This window comes from Crassostrea angulata, chromosome 2, assembly GCF_025612915.1.
Source record: "Crassostrea angulata isolate pt1a10 chromosome 2, ASM2561291v2, whole genome shotgun sequence".
Taxonomy (NCBI): Eukaryota; Metazoa; Mollusca; class Bivalvia; order Ostreida; family Ostreidae; genus Magallana; species Magallana angulata.
Window position 1 is genome coordinate 46992300 of NC_069112.1, and position 25115 is coordinate 47017414.

The following is a 25115-nucleotide window of genomic DNA, read 5'->3' on the forward strand; positions in this document are numbered from 1 at the left end:
ATAATAAATACCGTAAACAAACATTTTTTTATGGTCAAGATCTAGTAAAAAAAATAACAAAGAGTCCATTTGATGCTAGAACCATTTTGACGTCATTATTGATTTGAAGATTCTTTTTCCCGTACTTTGCGGCTTTAAAGAAATTATGTAAAAAATTAAACAATATCTTTACATTCTATATTAAATCATGGAAAAAGTAATCCTGATACCTATATTTAATTTGACATCTTTTTAAAGAGGAGTTCAAGATCTTGTATAATTCCGTTTTTAAAGAGACTGTAGGCATTCTATATATATTTTATTAATCTAAAATGGACAAAACTCCTAAATTCGTTCCTTATTTCCTTCATTTTTCATTGAAAATGCCAGATTAAAACTTGATTTTTTATTGTGTTTACCAAGAATTTTAGCCCGGGTATACCCTATCAAACAAAGCTCTTGTTATGAAGCATCATTGAAAAAAATCTTTATTTTACATTTTATAAGCCTGTAGGTCCTTTCCTTTACTAGATCTTAAGTCTGATCATCTTCTCAAGAACTACTATGCTCAATATGTCCTATGACTGTAAACAATCCTGTTACAAAGAACTAAATAATTAACATCTATTATTCGATGTTGTTTAGAAATTTTATCTATGACTCCTTTAAGCTGATTTTATTTAGTTTATTGTTGCTCTGGGGAGCGATGTGACCGCCCATGTCTCTTGTTTTCGCCCCTTCCACCGTTGTTATCAGTGGGCGAATTTAATATTGACCGAATTTTAATGTCTCAAATTTTCTCTTTTTAAACACAGCTATGCGTGAGAGATTTCAAGACGGAGCGAAACTGTTTGAAAGTGAAGATGGGCAAAACTAACACTTGCCGAAAAAAAAAAATTAATGGATCATTTATTTGTTTGTATTAGTCATCATAAACAGTTCTGCTTCATACATTTTTCTCGGCTGACTTCATCATCTGAAAATGATATTCATCTAATAGTTACTCTTACTTTCTTTATGCGTAGCTTAGAACATGCTTGATGTTAAAACAGATAAATGACATGTCACATTTTCCCCCTAATTTTTAAGTTCCTGATATAATATTACCGCTCCTCATTTTCAATTTATCATTAGTTAGATTTCCTTATGTCTAAAGATTAGTGAATCGGTCCATTATTTTTTTTAACAAATATGTCTTTTAAAAATATTATTGAATTGAGTATGTAAATTGCAATACTCTTCTCAAAGCTATTTCTATTCAAATTACTCGGACATATTAAAAGTGGCTCATTACATGCACAAAGGCTATACACATTTTATTCGCATTATCGGTATTTGAAATTATTACAGGTGTACATGTAATTCCAAAAAAACATGATACTAACTGAATTTCAAGCTGGTTCTATGCATCGGTATATTTAACATAATAATATTCATGCAATCAATAATCATCATGTATGTTGCAGAACCTCTACTTGTCCATTCTGATACCATTAGATTTTAAAGTACAATAAAAACAAGAGATAGAACTCTTGACTTTATTTGAAACAACTGGCTCATGACCTCCAGTATAAATAAACAGTGGCTCTAATCATTGTTTACAAACATTAGGTATAATGATTATTACGAAATCAAAGGTTCTATTGGTTTCAGAGTTTTTGTTTATTTCTCCTCATTTTCATTTTTCATTAATTAGATTATTTACGATGCGCTATTTTAAAAAATAAAATAACATTAAATTACATAATAATTACACTGACGTAACTATCAAAAAGCAAATTATCAAACTTCAATGTGATTCAGATTGGGTTTAAAATACATTCTTTAAGCCTTTTTCTCCAAACAACAGAATCTGGCCGAATTTTTGGAAAAAGTATTAGGAAAAACTATACTCCTGGCGAACAAAGTAGCAAAGAATTTTTAAACTCATGTGATTTCATCCATTCTTATGGATATTTTGTCGTTTTGAAAACTGATTACTTGGTATCATTTTGACAAAAATTTAGAATCCCTCAGGTTTTAATGTTTACCTTTATGTTGTACCACTTTGAAATAAATATGAATATAAGTATTTAAGTAATAAAAGTATTTAAGATTTAAATTGAATTATAGTTATAGATAGTTATAGATAAACTAAGTATTTGCATGGATTTCAAATATATTTTGCCCATCGTTTAAGTTTGTACAAGAATATTGTACATCGGGCGTTGACAGAGGTGAGATCGATTCTTGTGTAGCACGACCTCTGGTGAGACAACGTAAGTGCTATTAGACGAAAAACATTTTAAAATTGTTAAGTTTCTTTTTTGTTGGGGGAGGGGGGGGGGGTGGTTTTGTGCTTTTGTTTTTCTGAAGCATATATAATTCGTAAAAAAAACTAAACTTTTAGTTCCTGTAATTTAAATAAAACAAAAAAAAAAATATATTGAACTTACCTTGCGTTGATGCCGTTAATATGATCATGAGTTAATATAGAAGGGTGTGTGTGTCAGGTTATTCTGTAAGCGTTAACTCTTTGTTTACTTTTGTATATCGCAAATCTTGTATATTTAAACAATAAATCTATAATAGTAAGCATAAATGGAAATTAGTTTGAAACATCACAACCCTTCAGTAAGACTATACATGTTTTTCAACTTTAAGTGGTCGTTTATATATTATAAGACGTGGACAATTTAACAATCCATTTTGATTTTGGTTTTTTTATGTCTGGCAATTACTATGAAGTCAATGCTGTTTTTGAGGTCAGTGCAATGAGTTAGATACTCGAGAAGTAAATATTTACCGAGCCGAAAGAGTTGCAGACAAAATGGAAAAATTAAAGTTACAGACTGCGTTGTAAATCTTTCTTTTGATAAAGTCTGTTATATTTTAATTTTATTATATCATATGAATGTTTAAGTAAAATGCATATGAGATTATCATAGAAGCAGATTTGTGGAGCAAAATTTGATTCTAAAAGTAAATTTAGCTCATATTGCCTTTCATGTACATGTACATGTAAATATATACCAACATTTTCGACTTGGATCTGAATTTACTTATTTCACATATATTACATGTATCAGAGAATCAGGATAAGCCAAATAATAGATACGATCTCTGAACTACCCCCCCCCCCCCCTTCGGCTGAATTCGTACTCGTTTTTCGTTTACCAATGTCATTTTGTGAAAAATATACATATAAAAAATCCATACAACTAAATTAATGTACACTCATTCGCATTTGATAAAATGTTCATCTCCTACCTCAGTTTATGCCTGTATTGAATAGCTAAATACAATAAAAAACAATGTCTATTTAGGGAGGTCACCCCCCTCCCCCACTTGGATATCTCAATCTTATTAAATTCGCTGTAAAGGGTCCGTATCAGAGTCTTACCTTCCCCACAGCAAACATTAATATGATATAACTATTTTGTTTTAATAATTAAAGCCGTTACGTTCATATAAACATGCAAGACTTTTGTAGACGGGGTCGATTTAAAAGATTAATATTTGGGCTTTTTAAAATGTTCTGCAAGTACCTCAAAGGCTATTGCACATACTTAGCTTTTTGACACCTTTGTTAAATCATTGACCAGTGTAACAAAATAGCTTGTGTATTTGTTTTTGGTTAAGGTATAAACTTTAAATCCACATATTTCGTTTATAACAACATTTGATATGCTTTTCATAATTACATGTAGATCTTAATTTGTGTAGTGCCAGAGTAACTTGACCATGAAGTTCATGTATTGTTTGTCCATCAAATAGTATTTCAAATGGAGACAGTCAGCAATGTACAATGTTTCCATTTCCTAAACTGTTGGAATTAACTTCTGCATTGATTTTCTGTCTGTCATCTCTCCTGAAGGCCATGTCGAAGGAATCTGAAAAACACTTTTTTTTTTATCTCAAAAGCAGTAGAATCACACCCTTTGTCCCTGGTTGTGAACATACAGGCGCCAATTTCTCGTAAGTCATTAGTATAAGCCGGTTCATTTTCATTCGGAAATAAATGATTCAAGTCAATGCATATATTTTCTGATCATTATTGGTTTTTGTTACAAACCCCCAAGTGTTCCTGTCGCTTCATTTTAGGAATATTAGTCTAGAACTCACTTGCTTTAGCGTTTGCAGTTCCGTCCACCTTTTTATTACGGGCCGCCAGAATTGTTAAGGCGGTCCGTTATTTGATATACATTGAAATATTTTAACTGCGTTTCTGCGATATATTCTTTTTTAGATATTAATTATTATTATGCTTATTCTTTTTTTATTTAAAGTTCATTTGCATGTAGAAATATGTTTTATGCCTTTTAAAAATATTAAACTTTTTTTTTACTCGTAAATGTAGGTCATTGTCTGTCGTGTTAGGAGTGTTTTTATCGAGATTATAATCGATTTGGAAAATTTCAAAGTTGTTCATTCTTTTCAAAACGGTATATGGGACATACTAAAGACTTGAAATACTTAAGACCTGAAAGACATATATTTTATTTATATATGATATACTTGAATTTCTATGTGCTGCATCAAATAAAATGACTCTGTGTGTGTATTTATGATAATTCCAAGTGATTTGTGGTAGAAAAATATCATGAAATGACATTCATATCAATTAATTACGCAAAAATATGAAAGATTTACCGGAAAATTTGAGCTAATCCGATTTTTTAAAAATTCTTTTGAGAAACTCATGCATTTAAATAACCATGATTATCTTCATAAACTGAAGTGTAGATAAGATATTATTCGATTTAGGAAAAAAAATATCCGGCTTATTTTGTACCTTTAAAATTGTGCAGATTCCTCCGGACGAGCATAATCTTACATGTGCCTCTAAAATAACCCATTTCTATTTTATTATGTGATCCCTTCAAATCATATACTAATGCAGTTTTAATTCAATACAATGCAACAAAAAATTAAAATGGTTTGAAATACATAATATCCAAGAGTATAAAGATGAGTAGAAGTTTGTATTATAATATTGTACAAATTTATGTGTTCTCCATTACTTCATACTATGGCAATGACCATACAATTTTCGATAGAAATGCTTACAGTAAAGAACTCGATTCTTATTATAATAGTAAAATAGTAAACGTGCAATTGCTAAAAATATATTGAAAATTACCATGAAAATTAGTACAATTAACTTGTTATCTTCTTCTTTGGGGTGGTTTTTTTTATGTAAACAATCAATGATGATTCATATAATGCAACAATTAAATTTGTTGCGGTCTATTTGATGCTTGCGTCAATATTTCTATTTCTAGTAGATATTATTGACAGAAGTTGTTTTGTTTAACGCTATCAAGTCATCATTTAGCGCTTTTACATTGATCGCTTTCTTGACAAATAACTTTAATGAGAAATTATTCCATAATCCAAATGATTTAAGAAATAAAGTACGAGTTTTCGTGAATGTTGCAGAATAACCTCCGAGGTCAAGAAATGTTGTTTTGAAATATAAAAGCCGAGGCGTTAGCCGAGGCTTTCATATTTCAAACAACATTTCGAGACCGAGGAGGTTATCCTGCAACATTCACGAAAACAAGAACTTTATTTCTATTCTACTAACAGCCCAGTATTTCTACAGATCGTTTCTCTTATAGAGAGACGATCTAGGTCATTTTGACGGCTGTTCCTTGTAACCCCAACGGTTTTGTTAGTAATGTTTACATGTGTATCGATCAAAGGAATCACATGCAGACGACATACTTTTTCTTAGGATTTTAATACTCTTCACTTATTTATAAACATCTTTGAATCACATTCCTAACATGTTAAGGGCAATTTAATACGATTATTACTACTACACGTTTTACGTTTTATATTTTATGTAAAAACCACGCAGTTAAAATGTGGTAGGGAGGTCCTAGGAACAGCCGCATTGATCTCTAAAAATAAAAATTTGAGACAATACACATTGTTTTGACTGGAACTAACACGTGAAATTGACATTGTTTCAAAACTTTTTACGGTTTGAAGTTGTACTTCCATGATCAGTGCGAGACAAATAGGTATTTCTGATCTGATAATTTAGTGATGACGTTCGTGGTATATTGGAGAATAATGTCCGCGGTATTTCTTTGATCTCGGCAATAACTGTAGTAGAATTGACATCAAATCTTTTGTAAAATGATATTGTAATTTCATACTTATATTTATTAAAGCAAAAAAAAGACGTTCATGCTAATTGCCTTATTTTAATCAAACCGATGTATACTGATGATCTCTTTTCAATAACAAGAGACCCATGGATCAAATCCTTTACACAAGAACAAAAGTTCTTGTGTCATTTTATTTCGAAATGTTGTATTGTAAAACTCTATTATATTCCAAGACTTGACCTTACATTAAACAATACATAAAAGAAGCCTACTTTTTCGGACATCATTTTTTATATTTCTCTACGACTTTAATGGAGGTTTTTGAAAACTGGTCAGCAGAGGATGCATCAATCCTACATGGCACCTGTTTTTACCTCTAATTTTTCAGAGGTTCGTGTTTGCTCTGCTCCTGCTTTGTATTTTTCCTTTGGATTTTGATTTCAAACACTGTTCGTTATCACCATATGTAATTCATAAATTTCAAATCTTATAAATCCTTATCCAAATTAACGCACTTTGTTATAAGTGTCAATGTATAGTTAATAACAAAATACTAACACACATATTGCACATCATGAAATATTATTGCCAAATAATATGTTTTATGTCATCATTGTATCGTGAATTCTATTTTTAGAAATTCCAATTTAAGTTCCGGTTTTTATTGGTTATTTTTAGCTAATTTGTCCATCATGTATCTATTTATAAATGCCTGTGCTTGTACCGCGTCATTAGCCAATGAAATGAGAGTATTTCGATCACGTGTATACAGTGAAGCCTCAGTTATCCGGACGCTTTCGTTCCCAAGTTGAATCGTCCGGATAGGTGAAGCATCCGGATATCTGAAATGTGTCTATTGTTGTCATGATTGATAATGTATTTGTATGCAATGGCTTCCAGTGTTGATACTAGTTTTTTTTTGCCTTTCATACCATATAGCAACACATGCTAGAGTGAACGTTTTTAAGAGATAAAGAACTCTGCTTATTTTATTATTTTGTCATGAAATATTAACCGGACAATAATGATAACCGAATCTAGCTGAATTTTTTCTGTCCAAGTGTGATATGTGTGTGATACACTGTTGTTCGCAATTTTTCAATTTTTGAAAGAGATTTGGGAAGTCGGTGTATTTATACAAGCTACTCATGAGGGTCTAGCACGTTAAAAAGGTGTGAAACTTAATCGACAGGGGTAATCTTTTGTACTGAGTAGGGTATCATCAAATTTTACCGTCCGGTTAAATGAAGCAAGATTAGTAGTAAATTAGTGTTTTGTGGTAAAAACAGACCGTCCGGATCCGGAACGCGAAATTCCGGATAAATGAGACAAAATAACGTATAAAAAATCTGTTCCCAAATAAAATCGTCCGTAAACTGAAGCGTCCGGTTATCTGGCGTCCGGATATCTGAGGCCCCACTGTATAACTTCTGTTTTAAACTCAAGTGTGAGAAAGACGTGTTTCCGTAATCTAAGATATTGATCGCTTTGTAAAGTTTAACCCACCACCATCCCCATCTAACCGTCCAAAAATTTTTATAATTTACAACATTCATAATAGCTTGTGCCAATATCAGAAATCCATTCTAATGTTTACATTGTGTGCATCATGGTTTTATTAGATTTATGGCAGAACTTTGTATATGCCACCTTAATTTTTTACATGTTTATATTAAGGGAGATCACCCTGCCATTGTTGTTTACTATTTTTGGTTATATTTTACCGGGTGATCTCAATATTTGTTCAGGTGTTTTTTAACTTATAAGGGAGATCCCACAGTACCTGTTACATAAGTCATTTTAATAAGTTTAAGTATTGACTTTGTCAGGGATCTCCCTGTTTGTGATGTGGTTTATTTGTACAAGTTTTTGATTCGTCATTAATAAATGACATTATTTCGTCAATGACCATTTAGTTGTTTTTTAAGGTAAAAAATTAACAAGCTGCAGTTCATAGATGGAACGAAAGATTTAAGTCTATTAATGGAATAAGCTTTATTGGTAACTGTTAAGATCAATGCATGGGCATAACATTTATTATAAAAAATCTTAAATAATATCTACCATAAAATAAGTGCATATATTTTTTGTGACCTTTTGTAAAAAAAAAAAATGTCAATTTTGAATACAAACGCATACATATATACATGCATAAATACATGTCTGTAAATTTTTAAAAATTATTATATTTTTATAATCGAGATTTCGAACAGTAATATTTCATTGATACAATAAAAAAAAAATAATTGCTTAAATGTCGTTTAAAAAAATACACCGTTTGTAATTAATGTCCTTAAGTATATGCAATATGTAAAAATGTACCATATCCTAGTAGAAACCACTTTTATTAATATAAAAAGTAACCAGGAAATTATTACAGAGTTCATGCTCTATATGGTCTGTGATAGTATCAGTAAAATATAATCAGGTAAAACTATTTTGAAAACAGACATGCATAGAACAACATTTGGGATTGATATATAAGGCACTACAAAGAGTTTTAAACTCAAATAATGATTTATCAGCAGTTTGTGAAATCGTTGTTTTATAATCAATCTACACAATTGACTTAATAGTTCAGATAATGGTATTATCAAAATAATCATACCATGGATAAACGGGTTTTAAGAGGTAGTAAATAAATTAAATCATTTGTTAATTAGCTATGCAATGATAGATCGAGTCGTTTTTTAATAATACTTAAAAAAATACTTAATATATTATATACCCAAACATGAATACATGACAGGAGGCTATAAATTAAAACTATGAGATAAAATCTTTGATATACGCAATCATCTATTATCTAATTTAAACTGGAAAGTTAACCCTTTGCTATGCTTAAGAAAAAACAATACAAAGTTACACACAGTTATATACATTACAAATACATGGAAAACACACAAATATAACATGACAACTCATACCCCCCCCCCCTTTTAAGATTATATTGTTTTTATATTACATATTCTGATGTTTGCAATGCTTTTAATGCATTTCCAAAAGTAAATGTTTGTACATGTTGATATCAGTAAATATCAAAGAATTATCAGTAAAAATGGCACTTTCAGTACTTTTTTAGAGCCACCAGTGAAAGTTGTTATCATGATATAGAATTAACAACAATGCGTAAACAGAGCTTTGTTTACATACCGAACACTTAAAACCTGGTTTAAATGAAAATTGAAAATGAAAAATTATAGAAACTGTTGATTTGTATTCATAAAGAACTATAAAAGAGAAAGAATCTGAAATACGGCGTTCACCAATATATTTTATATATAAAAACAAAAACATGGCACGAGCCTTTTATATAATTACAAAGATATGTGAGCTTTGTTCCTCCCTATAACTTGACAAGTAAATTCCAAAATTTGGTTGAGCAACCCAAGTTAAGCATAGCATATATTTAAAAAATAATTTAATTCTCTTTGTAACGCGCTTTCTGATTGGCTAAAAAATATTTTATATCGTATAAAAAATGCTGCCTTCGTCATAGTAAGACTAACGTCGAAAACGTATCAATCTGCTTAATTTTGCGTTTAAATTTTATACATGTTGATGTCAATTGTTAAGTCAAATGACCGGTTTTATTTACAATTAATAGCAAAAAATTAAATCATAAGGAAGGAACTCAATATTTCTTTGTTTTATACGATACAAAATTGTTTGGAAGAGATATTTTTTTTATCAAACCGCTTTGCATAAACTTCCCCAAACAGTTATTATCTTAAAAAAAACTAATATACTTAGATTTAATCCTTTAAAAATAAGTTCTAAAATTTAAGCTCAATTCTGGACCATACGCTATAAAGATATATTCCAAAGCACAAACACATTTCGACAGAAAAAGTGAGTCCAATCAATAGGCATAACTGGGTATGCTTAAGAAAATTATGATTGATTTTCAAACAAAAATGCAGAGTCATAACAACAATAAGTATAAAATTTTTCATTTGGACATCTACCTTTGTGCATTTTTTTTTCACTTTTCACTTTTCACTTTCTATTTTGCTCTCCACAGAGGCCAAAGCAACATAACATAACTTATTTGTACAATCAAAAGTATATAAAGTTGTAACTGTTCATTGAAATAGTCATCTGTTCTTATATTTTTTCTTGTCTATGTATATTCTAAACAATTGTTTTTTATGCATTGTAATTAAAGGAAAAACATATCTGATAAAACATTTTAAAATCACTTTGAAAGAAAACCACGATGAATACATAAATACATGGATAACAAAAAAGATATATCTGTATAATATATCTAATATTTCAAAAACATTGAACAACACTGGTTTATATATTATTATAAACTTTTATAATTTATGAGTAGCAATCTACTATAGACGAAAATAAAACTTATTTCATAAAAATGGAATGTAAATATATATTTTGTATAACTTGAAATATGTTTTGCAAAATTAATCTGTAACTTAGCTGTTGTTTTGTCATTTTTTTTAGAATGAAAAACGCTTATTAGTTATTAAAAATTTGTTGAAATAACATTTATATGAAATGTATATTAACTGTTCAAAAATATTAACATGAATGAAGTTCTAAAAAATGAAGTTGGATTCTGGAATGGCATAATGAATTTCTGAGCATATTTGTAATAATTACTGAACAAACTGTTCAGCTTTTTCCTTGAGATAATGTTAAAAACAATTTTTGCAGCATTTTTTGAGGGTTTTTTATTCAGAAAGAACAAAACAATTTTGAAATATTGTTTTGAAATGATTTAAATGAGATCATCAGACAGAGACGACGAAGGAGATGACGACGATAGGTCATCCTTAAATTTTACGTCAAAATCTTCCCCTTGACTCTCTTTAAAAAGTTCAAGAGCTGTATGTATACGAAAACAACCAGAAATATTATCGGCATCCTGAACATTTGAAGCTGCAATCTCACCTTCATTTGAATTATTTTCAACATGTTTGTTCTCTTCATCAGTATCATACACCGTTAATTTATTGCCGTATACCATGCCCATGACATCAACGCAATTTTGTTGCACATTTCTCGGTCTTGAGAAAACTAGCGATCCGCTATCACCTTCCTCGGAAAAGTTTTCACCGATGCCTTGTACAAGAAAAGTGGACATCCAATCACTATCGAGTACTCGTTCATGCCATTCGGGACTAAGAATGCTACCTTTCGTCACATCTGTTGTGGCTCCTATTTTATGAACAAGTCCAATATTTCCTATGCTTTCAGCATACACTCGAGCATTAGTTTTCTTTCTGTCCTCTCTTGTGACACAAACGTCGCATTTATCCACAAATGACTGTTCTATTTCGATCGCCGCAAAATCGCAGGATTGTTCCCGTGTTGTAAACTTGCAAGATCCAATGTTCTCAAGATCGTGGTTATATGCAGGTTCATCAACCTCGGGAAATATATGGTTGCAAGTCAATGCATATTTTTTCCCTTCTTCGTCGGATTTTGTAACAAACCCGCCAAGTGTTCCTTTGCAATAGTTTGATTGTATTGAATCGCCCTGCATCATATTGGTGTGTTTGTTTTCCAATTTTCCTTTCTCTACTTCTAAATTATATGTTTCAAAGAAAGTTGGATTCACCTTTGTCAATTTACTCTTCAATTCACTGTCATCAGTCTTCTTGACAAGAACTTTAAACGACGAATTTCTCCAAATTCCGAAAGAATGAACGTCAGGTCTCCTGCAAATAAAAATGGAGAAGCATACCGAGTGAAAAGCTTAAGGAAGCATATTGTCAATTTAAAGTTTTATTTTGATTGTAATATACAAAATCTCCAGATTAAATTGATGTTTTGAATCAAACTAAAAATTTAGTATATTCCTTTTTAAATGAGGAAAATGGTCTAAGCAGATACACAACGCAAGACGAACAACAAACAAGGATGTCATAACAAGAAAAGAATTTGTTTTAAGATTGATATCTTAGAATTGATGAATTTGTTTTTAAAAATAAATGAAATAAAAAATTACCCGAAAAGGTAGGCTTTTATATTTTTTGGGATAACGGATTCTGTTCCTTCATTTTTTAAAACAGGAGCAGCAGATATAGCTCTGCTGTTCTCTAATATCATCTGTTTGCGAATAGCCTCTATTTCAGCAGTAATTCCTGATTCCTGCATTTTGTTTAAACCGGCAGTTTTGACATCTTTCAACAGTTTTTCTAACATCTGATGAATGGGTTCCTCTAAACAGATGGTAATTGCCTCTTGAATATGTGCTCTGTTCCGAACAACGCTGATTATTGAATAATGTGATTCATCTGTATCATTGCAAAAGGTGGTAGGTTTGATGAGGACCTTGTGGCATGCTTTTTCTTGACGCAAAATATATTTCTTCAAGAAAAGATTATTAAGAAATTAAGTTCTGATGTAAAACAGTGATATTTAAAAGTATCTGATATTAACGAAAGTCGCTTTAGTGCATTTTAAAAGACAATCATTATTTTTTTCAACTAATGACTATCAAAGACTTTTTTCTATGATCCATTTCCTTTTTGTGTGCATTTAATAAGGTCACTACAACGTTCCAATGGGTTCTACGCATAAAAACTCGCAAAGACATACGTATTAATTCATTAAAAAATCCTTATCGGTTCCATTTGCATAACATGGTCATAGTGTGCGTGATCTTAATCATTTTCAAATATGAAACTTTTAAGCCGAAATGAATGGAAACTAAAATTGTATTGAATGTTGAAAGTAATGTTGGAGTTTTTAGAAAGCAAACCTAACACATACCTTTAACTCTGATTGGGGTGAAAGGTCATTTTGAAAGCAAATGAGAGGTTGCGCTTCCCAGATGTGTTGATCTTTGGAAATTGTTCTCTTTCCTATCACAGAAAGTGTTTTGAATTTCAAAGTGAAAGAATAATCTTATATAAAGACAGAGAAATGCATTAAATTGGAGGTCTATCTCCACCCGGCCGGGATTTGAGCTCAATACCCTCAGAACCCACTCTCACAGTAATAAGTGGACAGCGCGTTAACCACTGGACCATCTAGTGGTTATCAAAAATATTGCTTTCAATAACGAACGGAACCAGCGTTCTAGCCGCGCACAACACGATCGTTTTGAGATTTAGATGGAATATAGTTTCATGAAAACTTGTGAGGATCGGAGCGATACACATTTCATTGATACATGTACATACATATGATAAGCCAAGACATTGTAGTAACTCTCAAATTAACATAAATCTGCCCCTGGGGAAGAAATTTTGTATATAATGACGAGAAATTCACTTTTTATGAGTTCAACCTCCGCCCCAGCCGGGATTTGAACTCATGACCTTTGGATCCAGTGCACTACTGTGTACACGGTCTTATTGAGACTGTGACACATTCAGTGTGTGTGTGTGTGTGTGTGTGTGTATGTGTGTGTGTGTGTGCGCGCGCGCGCGCGTGTGTGTGTGTATGTGTGTTTGTGATAAAAAAAAAGCAAAACAAATTGTAAAACGTTACCACTTTAATTTCATTTATTCAGTAGTTTTAAGGTGCGGTCACACGATGCGATATTTTAATCGATTTCCAATCAACTTGCTCAGGTAAATCGATTAGAGTGCATTGGTGAGGTGGTCACACGATACGATTTTACAATGGATTTTCATTTGATACAATCAACTCAATTTGATTATTGTACGGGAAAAACATTGTGACCGAACGATTTTTACCAGAGAGTCAATTACAAAAATCTGATGCACTTCCCATTTTCAATCGACTTTCATATTAGCTTTAGACTTTATACACAAGTTACGATTTTAGCAAATCAGATAAGACAATCGAATGGAAATTCGCATAGTGTAACCGCATCTTTACATCCGTTAAAAATCTGACGTAATTGCCTTACCTGGTGATAACGACAACAATAATACTATGGCGTCAATATTTTTTTCAAATCTGTTAGTTTTGTATTTTGATTATATAAATTTATATATGATCTCTAGTGAATTGCAATGGTGTATGATTTTTATCCAACGAGTTATGCCATTTCTTTCCCCGAGCCTTTGAGGGGGGAATACAAAACACACGAGTTGGACAAAAATCATATACTACGCAAATCATGAGCGATTCTTTTTATCACAGATTCTTTTAATCATAATTTAGTTTGGTTAGAATTGTAATTGTGAGCTGAACAACACATTAACTGCAAGATGTCGGCATCTTTACGGAATCTTTAAAGAAATTCCTTGAAGTTTTGCAAGCAAACATTTTATTTTTCGAACTTTTTTATGGATTCAGGAAAATAAATGAAACAACTTTAAATTTTTCACATTTAAAACTCAACTGAATTATTTATTTACTTTTTCATTCTACGTCAACCAACCGCCTAAACCTACGTAATGTTTAATTATGACGTCATGTGGCGTAAGAACACACAGTGGAATATCAGAAATGTATCCCGCGAGTGATATCCACTATACTCTACCTGTACTTTTTGATATTAGGCGAAGGTCATCTATTGAAAAATCTCCTACGATTCCTATTTTGATTAAGACATCTCTTGGCAATCCTTTTCCCAGAGTCTCTACCTTTTGCACTTTCTCAACACGCTTTTTGCAGTCCCAGGTTTGTGTGTAGATATATTCAAAATGCGGAAAATACTTGACCTCGAAAATATGATAATTAACTGAAGACCTTTGTAGTGACTCTGAAAATGAGAAAATAGATTTTGAATATCTTTCGAAAACTTTGTACCTTTCCGTTTCTTACAAATTTTGCTTAAGGTATTTTTAGAAATTTCGTACCTGTTTTTTTTCCAAGCGAAAGTTTCCGTTTAAATCTTAATAGATCTTGAGGCACAGGCGTTGAACTTGACTTGCTAGATAATATCTATGAAAGAGATGAATTAACTATGTTGCCATTATGGTTTTTTCGGGGTTTTTTCTTTTCTTTTAAATGAAGAATGTTGAATATAGACATGCATTTACCTATATTTTAAGATTTAGAAAGTCATTTTTGCATATTATTCAGAAAACATCGTGTCTGTCTGAAACACCGAGTCTACCTTAACTTTTTTTTAAATTTTCAAATGATATCGATGATATCAATAAAAAAACTAAATATTTATACTATGTTTATTTAGAAAAAAATTAAAACGGAAGAATTTGTTTTACAATTTAAACTACCAGATCTACTTTGGGTGAAACATCATTTGTCCTGGTTTCTTCCTTGCTCTGCACGCTCTCTAGAAGCAAAAAAAAAAACATCGTTTATACAACACGTTTGATGTGTAATGGCTCTCTGTTCTGGTTTTTAATACGATAATTATTATCTTACTTTACTGGCTAAGTATACGCAATAAATAATCAAACATATAATTTGCCATTTCACAATATTTGTGCACGAGAAAAAAGTATTATCGAAAAAAGAGTTTTCTACTAAAAAACAATGATGGCAAAGAAAATATCAGAAAAAAACTTTAATGCAAAAAATTGGTTGAACCTATAAATTTCCAAGAAATACGCATACACCTATGCAAGTAGGTTAAGGATGCATATGGGCGATTTAGTGTCTTATTTTGACTGTTAAAGGGGTTAAAAATCCTGAGATTAAATAACTGATTTGCATCAGATCAAAAAATTAGTACTTTCCTCCGAAATATATGTCAATGCAATATAATCGGTTAGTGCATTACTGCCACATAGATGCATTATCACGTGACAACTATAAATAGCTTACGTATATTCTTTAACATAAAATGAGATAGAACAACAATACGTTTAGCCTGCTCATATGTACTCAATTCACTTAAAAAAGAAAATGAATCGTAGATACCTTTTTAATAACAATCAAAAATATCCAGAATTAGCTTATCTCATGGTATATACAATAACATCCATTTCTTCCATATAATCCGCATTACCTTTGTTTATGGCACTGGTTCTAACATATATTTTTTTTTACATTTTTTAAGACTTCCATTTCTAGCAGAACACGTAACATTTAAATCATGTTTTTGCTGTTTTTAAGGTCTTCCTTTTCCAACAAAAGACCTTTCCGATTCAAATAACTTTGAAAATTAGTTTTGGGGTTTCCATTTATATAATTTCATACGGAACGGGAACAAAATTAATTCATCCTGAAATTATTTACTAGATCTTGACTTTAACAAGGCCATACATATTTTGATGAAATTCCCTTCTATAGTACTTCTACATTTGTATATCAATTGGATTTTTAAAATAAAAATGATTTATTAACCATTCCAATTTTCTAGGTGTTAGTCTCGAAAAGTATCGATTTTTACTGTTCAAACTTTGTTGAATTTGTTTAAAATCTACCAAATAAACACAATTTTCTATGTAGTCTGGCTTTGGGATTTCGTTTAGTTTTAGATATATATAAAAACTATTGTTAAAAATCACCAAATGGTGAAATTTAAATTTTAAGCAAAGTAGATTTATTTTCAAGGCCCAATCTCTCTTAATTTGGCGTATTACAGTATACAGTTAACAAAACTTCTAAGTATTTACGTAAATGAATAAATAATTTAAAAAAGATAATAATTAAGTTTCAAATATTGATTCAGTGTATATTGGCTTAGAAAACTTTATTTTTTTAAGGAAACAAAAACTGCTAATATTTTTTAAACTGCTCTGTAAAAAAGAATTCTTAATCAAAATCAAAGACCGCTTTAAAATAATGAGTCAGTCTTTTTTTTTTTAACTTATTACATAGTTTACAGTGCTTGCGAGCGATGAAGTAGCGAATACCATTTTAGCATATTACCCGATTATGGTAATAATATCATAAATTCATAAATTCATAAACGTTACGGATGATGTTAATTTTGAATACAAACACAATATAAAAGAACATTTTGACTTTGCACTTACGTCTGCATGAATATAAAAAGATACCCTGTGCACTCTAACTGTGCTCGGTTTTGTGAACATCTAGTTAACTTTAAGTGAATGAATCTAGTGTTATTTTTATGCATAAATCTACTTTTATAAAGCATCATTCAGATTCTAAAATATTTTAAAAGGCGTTAATTCTATCTCAAAGTATGTTGATATCGTGGATATTTAAGGGGCATAGTAACGATTTTGGTCAAAAATCATTTTCCGTCTTAATGTTTACAATGCTTCAGTAAGATATTATTTTAATACTTGAAGACAATCTAAATTTGATGATGTCAAACGTCTTTTTTTAAGCGAGATATAGAGCTCACAATTATTAGTCATGTAAACAATACTTAAGAATGTTTTTGTTTACGTTTTGAATGTTGAATTGAGAATTCTAGATTTCAAACTACTGTTTGGCAGCTTTTATTCAATATCATTGTACCATATGAACAACAACGCTTTTTTTCGAAACAGTTAGCATATAAGCTAAATGTTTTTTGTCATTTAACCAAAACTGTTACGCAACCCGGATGCTTCGTGAAAGCGCTACCTATGATGAATCAAAGTATTTAAAATACTGAAAGCTGGGCCAGTTTGATATGTGCCAGTTTTTTGGGGCAAGAATAATAAAATATATCTATTATAAACGAATACAGCTATTGTATTATTAATACAATATTAATGAAGCAAGATTTTATTGAGTTTAGATCCAGAGTTGAGCCATGAAAAGACTTATTTAATTAGTAACATATTTACGGGATATGCAGTACTTTGAACATGAATCAAAAAAGGGATATTATAGTACATGTACATTGCGTAATACAATGAAATCGTTCTCTGAATCCCTGCATTAAAATTAGGTTTAGTAGGAAAAAACTTCTGCACTAAATATAAAAGAAAGTTTTATATTTTTTTCCCTTCATTACAATTAATCGACTAGAAAAATTTTATGCGATGATCGTAGTGTCCTAACGATAGTCAAGTACTCAAATACTCATTGACTTCACTACTGAAAATCTTAAATATAATTCCTTAACTAAACAAATGTGTAATTGCCAGTTGTAAACACTACGGTTACCCTCAGATATTTTTATAAAATGCAATAAATGGTGGATATTTTACATTAATTATTTAATATGGAATATTATGAAATTGTTCCTTTTTTTTACTTCATTCCTTTAAAGCCGTAAAGCAAGGGAAAAAGATTCATAAATCAAGAATGAAGTCTTAATTGTTCTAGCATTAAAGGACACTTTGGAATCATTTACTAGTTTTTGTCCTTAACTGTCTCTATCTTTTATTTTCAAATAGTTGATATACCATCATAAAGCACATTGAAAAATATTCAAAATGCATTGCCTTGGGAAAAAAATCAACACACTTTGAAAATATTTTCAAAATGGGCTGAGTTGGTCCCAAATGTAATGCACTTTGAAAATACTTTTTAAAGTGAGTATTTTTAAAAGTACCTTTCCACATTCCAATTTTTTTTTTACTGTAAAGTTGTTTTTTAAAAAAATTTTCTCCTTTTATAGAACGTTCAGTTAACAAACGTATTACTTCATTTACTAGTTTCACAAATTGGCAGACTAAGTCCATATGAATATGAATTCTATTGAGTCAAATCCTCACTTTAGTAATTTATATTTCCGCTATTAAGTTGAAAGATAGCAATTTAACGTTCAAATGAATTAAAATATAAAGTTTGAATGTTGTGTTATGCTTCTTCATACTTATGAAACAGTGGTCATAATGACGAGGACATATTTGTTTTATCTAGGGGTTTTTTTACAATTAAAAGCCCGTTTAATCATTTTTTTTAAAGTTATAAATGTCTTGCCCATTTTTAGAAAACAACCATTCACATTTCTGGCGACATTTCCCCCTTTTACAGAGTCTTGTGTAGATTTTTGCTTGTGTAACTTTCAACGTGTCGTTCTTTGGTACTTTAATAGACGAAATATTCTTACGTATAAATCAATTTTGGCGTAAACAGACACATATGTTAATTATTAATTTATTGATTAAATGTCATGTTAATTGAAAACATATTATGCACGTTTCGCGCTATCTTGATGAAATTTAAGATGGTTGAAGCATTTGTAATCGATTTTGCTGGTGTTACGTTGTAAGAAAATTGAGTTATCGATTTCTCGAGGTATTGTGTTTTGCATGTCTAATTCATTTTTAATAATGATATGTTAAATTTGATACAGTCATGGTATATCAGGTTCCAACTTGTATTGTCAATTATTAATTTCTAATCAGGAGTTGAATGGTGTATGTAGGCTGTTCGATTATTTTCGGCAAATTATGTAGTGAAATACGACCAACTAATAAAAAAAATTGAATTTCCGTTCAATTTTGCACGCATTTAATCTTTAAATCAATTGTATTCTCATTTGTTGCTCAAAGTATGTAATCAATTTCAATCTACATATGAAAGAAGAAAAATGCACCATATTGCGTTAAGGTGTATTTAGTCGAAAATGCTAACAGTCCATTTGGCTTTGCCCATAAAAAGTGCATTTGTTTGCCAAATGTGAACTCGCTTAAAGCTGACAGAAATTCATAAAAAAATATTTAGTTGAAATAGCTCTTGCACTTCGAACACGTCGGTCATTCATTCGTACAAAATGTTTGCATCAAATTGTAAACCCCGGCACTGGATTAAACATAGCAAATACGAAACACTAAATCTGACAGAAACAACGTGTAATAATTCATATCAGTTATTTACAAATAAACGATACATTTTCTGACGTTCATGCTGTGTTACAACGCACTTTCAAAACTTTGAAAGTGCAATAAGTTTGGAACCAAATCTTCGATGTTTAAAATTCCTATTTTTTGCGTGTTGCTAGATCGTATTGCACTTTGAAAATTGTGCATGATTTGGTCGAATTTATTGAGTCTCTAAATATAATTAATAGCGTTAATGAGCTCAATAGGAATTGTCTAACAAAGAAAACTAAGAATTGTTAGCTAGCCTTATATGCAGTTTCTGATGGCCAATTTGATTACCACCCATCTTCTCGAGAGAAGGAGCTCTTATTCTGTTAAAACATAAGGGTATGCAAGGAACAAAAAAACTGAAGATTATTGTCTGGCTTATACCTCAAATGGCTTTAATTTCATAAGCTTATGTACAGTCAATACGATATAGAAACGTACGTACATGTATGTGTATATATATATATATATATATATATATATATATATATATATATATATATATATATATATATATATATATATATATATATATATATATATATATATTATGATTTTTGTAGTAGCAATGCAAGAAAGTACATGCCTTAATGTTTATCTTTGTTATACTCGCTTGTGCTAAACGTGTCATATAATATGCATTTCAGCAAGCGTATTCAAATTTGCTGAATCTGTTATTGTCTTTCATAAAACACACTTTTAAATAATTTATAAGATCTTTTTTAACCTGAATTATATTTTAACACTAAATTATATATTGACTTGTGGGATTTTGGCAATAAACAGTGTCACATGATATGAAAAAAGTTGTGCTTGATCTAATTAAAATCTTCATATGCATTTATGATATTGTACGTAGATCCATCTATTTTGTTTATACTTACTAATTTGAAATAGAGAGCTAAAAATCTCTCTTTTAACTTTTGAAAGGGATCAAAATCAAAGTGTATTTTCTACAACACATCACAAAAATGAGCGGCAAATATGTGTTACGACTTCTCATCCTTTATGAGACATGTAGCAAAGATAAGAGACAAATAACTAAAGAAAAAACATCTTTTATGGACCTAGAGTTTGTGAAACTTCTAATTATAAGAAGCATGATGTATATTTTTACTCATACTCATGTCAAAATTTTTACTCCAAATACGCCACATATACCTTTAGAAAACTTTATATGTACATAAAAGCACAGCATTCCCAAATATTTTGGAACATATGTATTAGATTTGTGGGACAAGAAAGAAAACTGTTTTCTTAACGTTATGTTTATTAAACGGAGATAAAACACAAACTTTGAAATGTGTTATACGGAATAATCAAAAATATATAACCCTAAAAAATCATTTATCATCCGATCAGGGATTTAAAAGAATTTCAGCTATAAATCATGAGATCACTAAGAAGTCTAACACTTTGAAAAATGTGTGGTATACAGGATTAACAAAATTAGATAACTCTTAGAAGAATTTATCTTTCGATCAAGGATTTAAAAAAACTTAAGCTTTAAATTATGAGATTTCTCACAGCATCGCATCACTCACCTAATAAATTTATTAAAACGCTGGTCTGAATAAACACAAAAAAGAACAAAAGTACGTTTTATCCTACGAAATCTATAGGCGGTCATTATGAATTATCCATAATCCTCAACATTACACCACTTATTCGCATTTCGTATTTGATTAAAGATTATGGTAAAAGGAATTGCACATAAACGCAGCCCTGCAGAAATCGTAACCAAAAAGTAAAACATTTAATTATAAAAACTATTCTGATTTTTTTTTTTTTTTTTTTTTTTGTTAATGATTTCATTTTTCTCAAAATCATCCTTCTTCACAGAAAAATAAAATTTTAATACATGTAGGATGTTTACTAATGAAACGACCATGTAAGCAAATATAAGACTCAAGATTCGCGTCTCTTGCTTGTATCTCATTCTAAATATAATATTTTGAAAAATAATTTTCAAAACAGTTACTGTAGAACTCAAATCAAATATCCAACTGATACATACGATTTCCTTCTGTACAAGATATTAATGCTAAATTCATATATCCATGTTTTCTTTGCGCAAAAGAATGAAAATAGTTTTCATAACCAATTCTCATTCTGCTTATGATTTCTTCAGGCAACGTTTTCTCTTGGAGAAAACATACCCTAAGTCATGGGTGCGTTTTTTCCTGGGTACGTTTTCTCCTGAGTACTTTTTTTCCTGGGTACATTTTCTCCAGCATTCAAATGGACCTACGCTTTTATTTTTACTGTTTTTATATCTTTTCTCTATTCCAACATGCATCTGAAGTTTTTTTCATTGTTTTCTCTTTGCTCAAAATGCCCTCAATTTTGAAGTATGATATTCTAAAATTTAACAATAGTTATAGGATAATTCATATATAATTTTTGTTTGTACTTTATTTTGTTTGTTTGTTTGTTTGTTTTTGTTTTTGTTTTTGAAAAACATACTCTCACATTATATGAATTTAATATTAAAATATCTTACCCGTTCCGTTAACTACACACTTTTTCCGACAACCACCAATCACTCAATTGACACAATAAGGAGTCAACTGATGAGTCATGCACTTGTTGTATGGATCGATCAAAATTTATTTAACCCTCAAACAGATTTATTGTTTCATCAGATATTGTAAAAACGTAAATTTTAAATCATAAGATTACTTAGGACGCCGCATCAATCACCTATAAAACGCCGGTCTGAATAAACAAAATAAAATGAACATAAAGTACGTTTTATCCTACCAAATATATACGCTGTGAGATCATAAATAATACTGTTGAAGTCTTAAAATCTGGGAATGTTCTCAAAAGTATTTTCATTGAAATTTCTTTTCAACATTACACCTAATATGACCTTAAGCAATTACAGATGGTTTCTCAAAGGACAAATACCCGGTTCCTAGAATCTCGTGAATTAAGAGGAATATATGTGCAATGTGTAACGGCTGAAGAAGCCATGGTCTGTTTCACTTTTTGAATTATTAACTAGTACATGTGTTATTCTTAAGGGTTTTTTTTAAAGCTTCTAATAATTTTCATTGATTTAAATCAGTTTTAAAACCAAAAATACTCCAAACATTGTCAAACAAGTCAATTTTGTCTTTGAAATAACAAATTTAACTTAAAATGTTTAAAAAATATAATGTACTATTTAAAGTGAAGGTAGGTTGGTAGTTGCAAAATGAACACCACAAATAGCAAAAACAGAAAACATGACGTAACTACTGACGTTTTAAGTAAAGTATGAGAATTAAGTTCAACATAAAATCCTATAATCCTAGGTTTTCCAACATCTTGATTTAGGATAACGCATTTTCTTATTTCCATTCACAATTGGTTATGAAAACTATTTTCATTCTTTTGCGCAAAGAAAACATGGATACATGAATTTAGCATTAATTTTCTTAAACAAAAAATTGTCTGCCCTTTTGACATCTCGTATTAGATTAAAGATTATCATTCGTATTTATTGATTTACGGATGCGTTAACATCCAAATTTGAAGAATTATATTTGATATGAACTTAAAAAGGCCCCCTATGCATTTTATTTTTTATGTACAGTAATTCTGAAATAGTTTGCTTCTTTAACGGTGCATTCTTTACTCCTCATGTGAAACAGAGTAAAAAAGCATATTTTTGATTAATGTCATGGCATTACTTTTTCTTCTGACGTTATGTACACGTATATTGCCAGTGCGTGACAAAGAAATAAAATTATATATAAAATAATCTTTTCTAAGCAAAAACAATTTTTATTACTAAACACATTTTAAAAACTGTTAATTTTTTTTAGAAAAGATATTAAATATGACACCCAACATATATCCTTTTATAAGGACAATAGAAAACAACAATTTTTCATCAAAGCGCAGATACTGTTTCAGCGATAGCTAACATAACTTCAAATTTTCATGGGCCTGTTCTTGTCTTGGTCTTGTCTTTTTAAACAGTATGTCTAGTATCGATATTTAATAATTGATCATAATCTGAATGATTGTAGGTTTTTGAAACAAGTACATAACCTTCACTGCATAATTATAAACACACAAAGAAGTGATAGAACAAGTGTGATAGTACAATACAGAAAACATTCACTTAATTGTTAATCGATGTATCGTCAAAAGATTATCATCGTCATATTATCTAATTAATTTTGATGTTTAAAAAAATCATAAATATCTGAACAAATCATAAATTATCATTACATAAAGAATAGGTACGTAGCAGAGAATTTATTGATAATTTTGTGACGTACGTCTTTTTATTTTATTTTTTCTTCGGCAAAAACAATATTTTTAAATAAAACTTAATAACTGTACATGTATTCAACATTAAATTGCTTACCCATTTTGACAATACACAGTTTAAAACCCAAATGCAATCGATTGATCGTTCTTTCATATCCACTCTTAATTTGATAACCAAATAAATAGTGCACAAAGTGTTTATAAACGTTGCAGGTAAATATTAAATGGATATATTGATTTTTCAATGTCGGCTACATCAAAATGAGATTCGCTACGACTGCACATATATTAGAAATCAATACCTGGATTTAGTCAGTGTGAAAGCAACTAATGGTAATACTGGTTCAGGGACGACCAAATAGCTTAAAAAGTACATTTAAAAGTGATGTTTATTGCTTTAGAGATTAAACAAACTCAAAAATCGTTCTGTTATCTTCCTCTCCATTATTTATTCATTGCTTTCAAATAATATTGTGTTTCCATGTGTCATGTTATTCTAGAACATAAATGCCTATTGATTATTGGTCCCCTACCTGTGAAACTTATTTAAGCATAAAAACATGCGTCATCCCATTTGGATATTTTTCACAATCAATTCTTTATTGTGATGTTACAATTCAAAAGAAAATGCTTGATTTAAAAACAATATCAACAAAACCAATTCTAAAACTTCGAATTTAGAATTAAACACAAGAAACAGAATACTCTACAAATGATTTTGCATGAATTTGAAATCGATATCTGTTGTAATCAAATTGACATTAAGAAAGTACTTGCAAACTTCGGTATATAAACAGCTAGTACTAATTGCAAATAAACAATGACATTAACAATAGGCCCATGGGCCACATCGCTCACCTGATGAATAATAGGTATGATAAAATCAGCTTAATGGAGTCATATCACAAACTATCTGGACAATGTACAATAATACATGTAGATCCTGTATAAATAAAATCCATCCCCCCCTCGGATATTCTTATGTTTATAATCATCAGTCCCTTTTCTAACAGGATGATTTTATGGTCATATCACATGCTGAGTATTGCAGTTCTCAAATAGATCCTTAACAATTGTTTATATATGGGATATAAACCTACATCAAACTCTGAACCCTCTTGTGAGGCTGAAGAATTGTCCTGAGTTAGCAAGGGACAATTTCGAATAAAGTACCCGTCAA

The 25115-nt window shown here is 30.2% G+C and overlaps 1 protein-coding gene across 1 annotated transcript; it reads right to left on the reverse strand.

Moving 5' to 3' along the window:
* Positions 1–10069: 10069 nt before the first annotated feature.
* LOC128170385 (uncharacterized) lies at positions 10070–24073 on the reverse strand. The gene is made up of 7 exons (XM_052836159.1): positions 24033–24073; positions 15212–15270; positions 14831–14915; positions 14512–14733; positions 12825–12916; positions 12058–12419; positions 10070–11767 (listed from the first exon to the last, which is right to left on the reverse strand). Exons 1-7 carry the CDS (start codon positions 24034–24036, stop codon positions 10825–10827), a joined length of 1767 nt encoding a protein of 588 aa, XP_052692119.1. The 5' UTR covers positions 24037–24073; the 3' UTR covers positions 10070–10824.
* Between the last annotated feature and the right edge of the window lie 1042 nt (positions 24074–25115).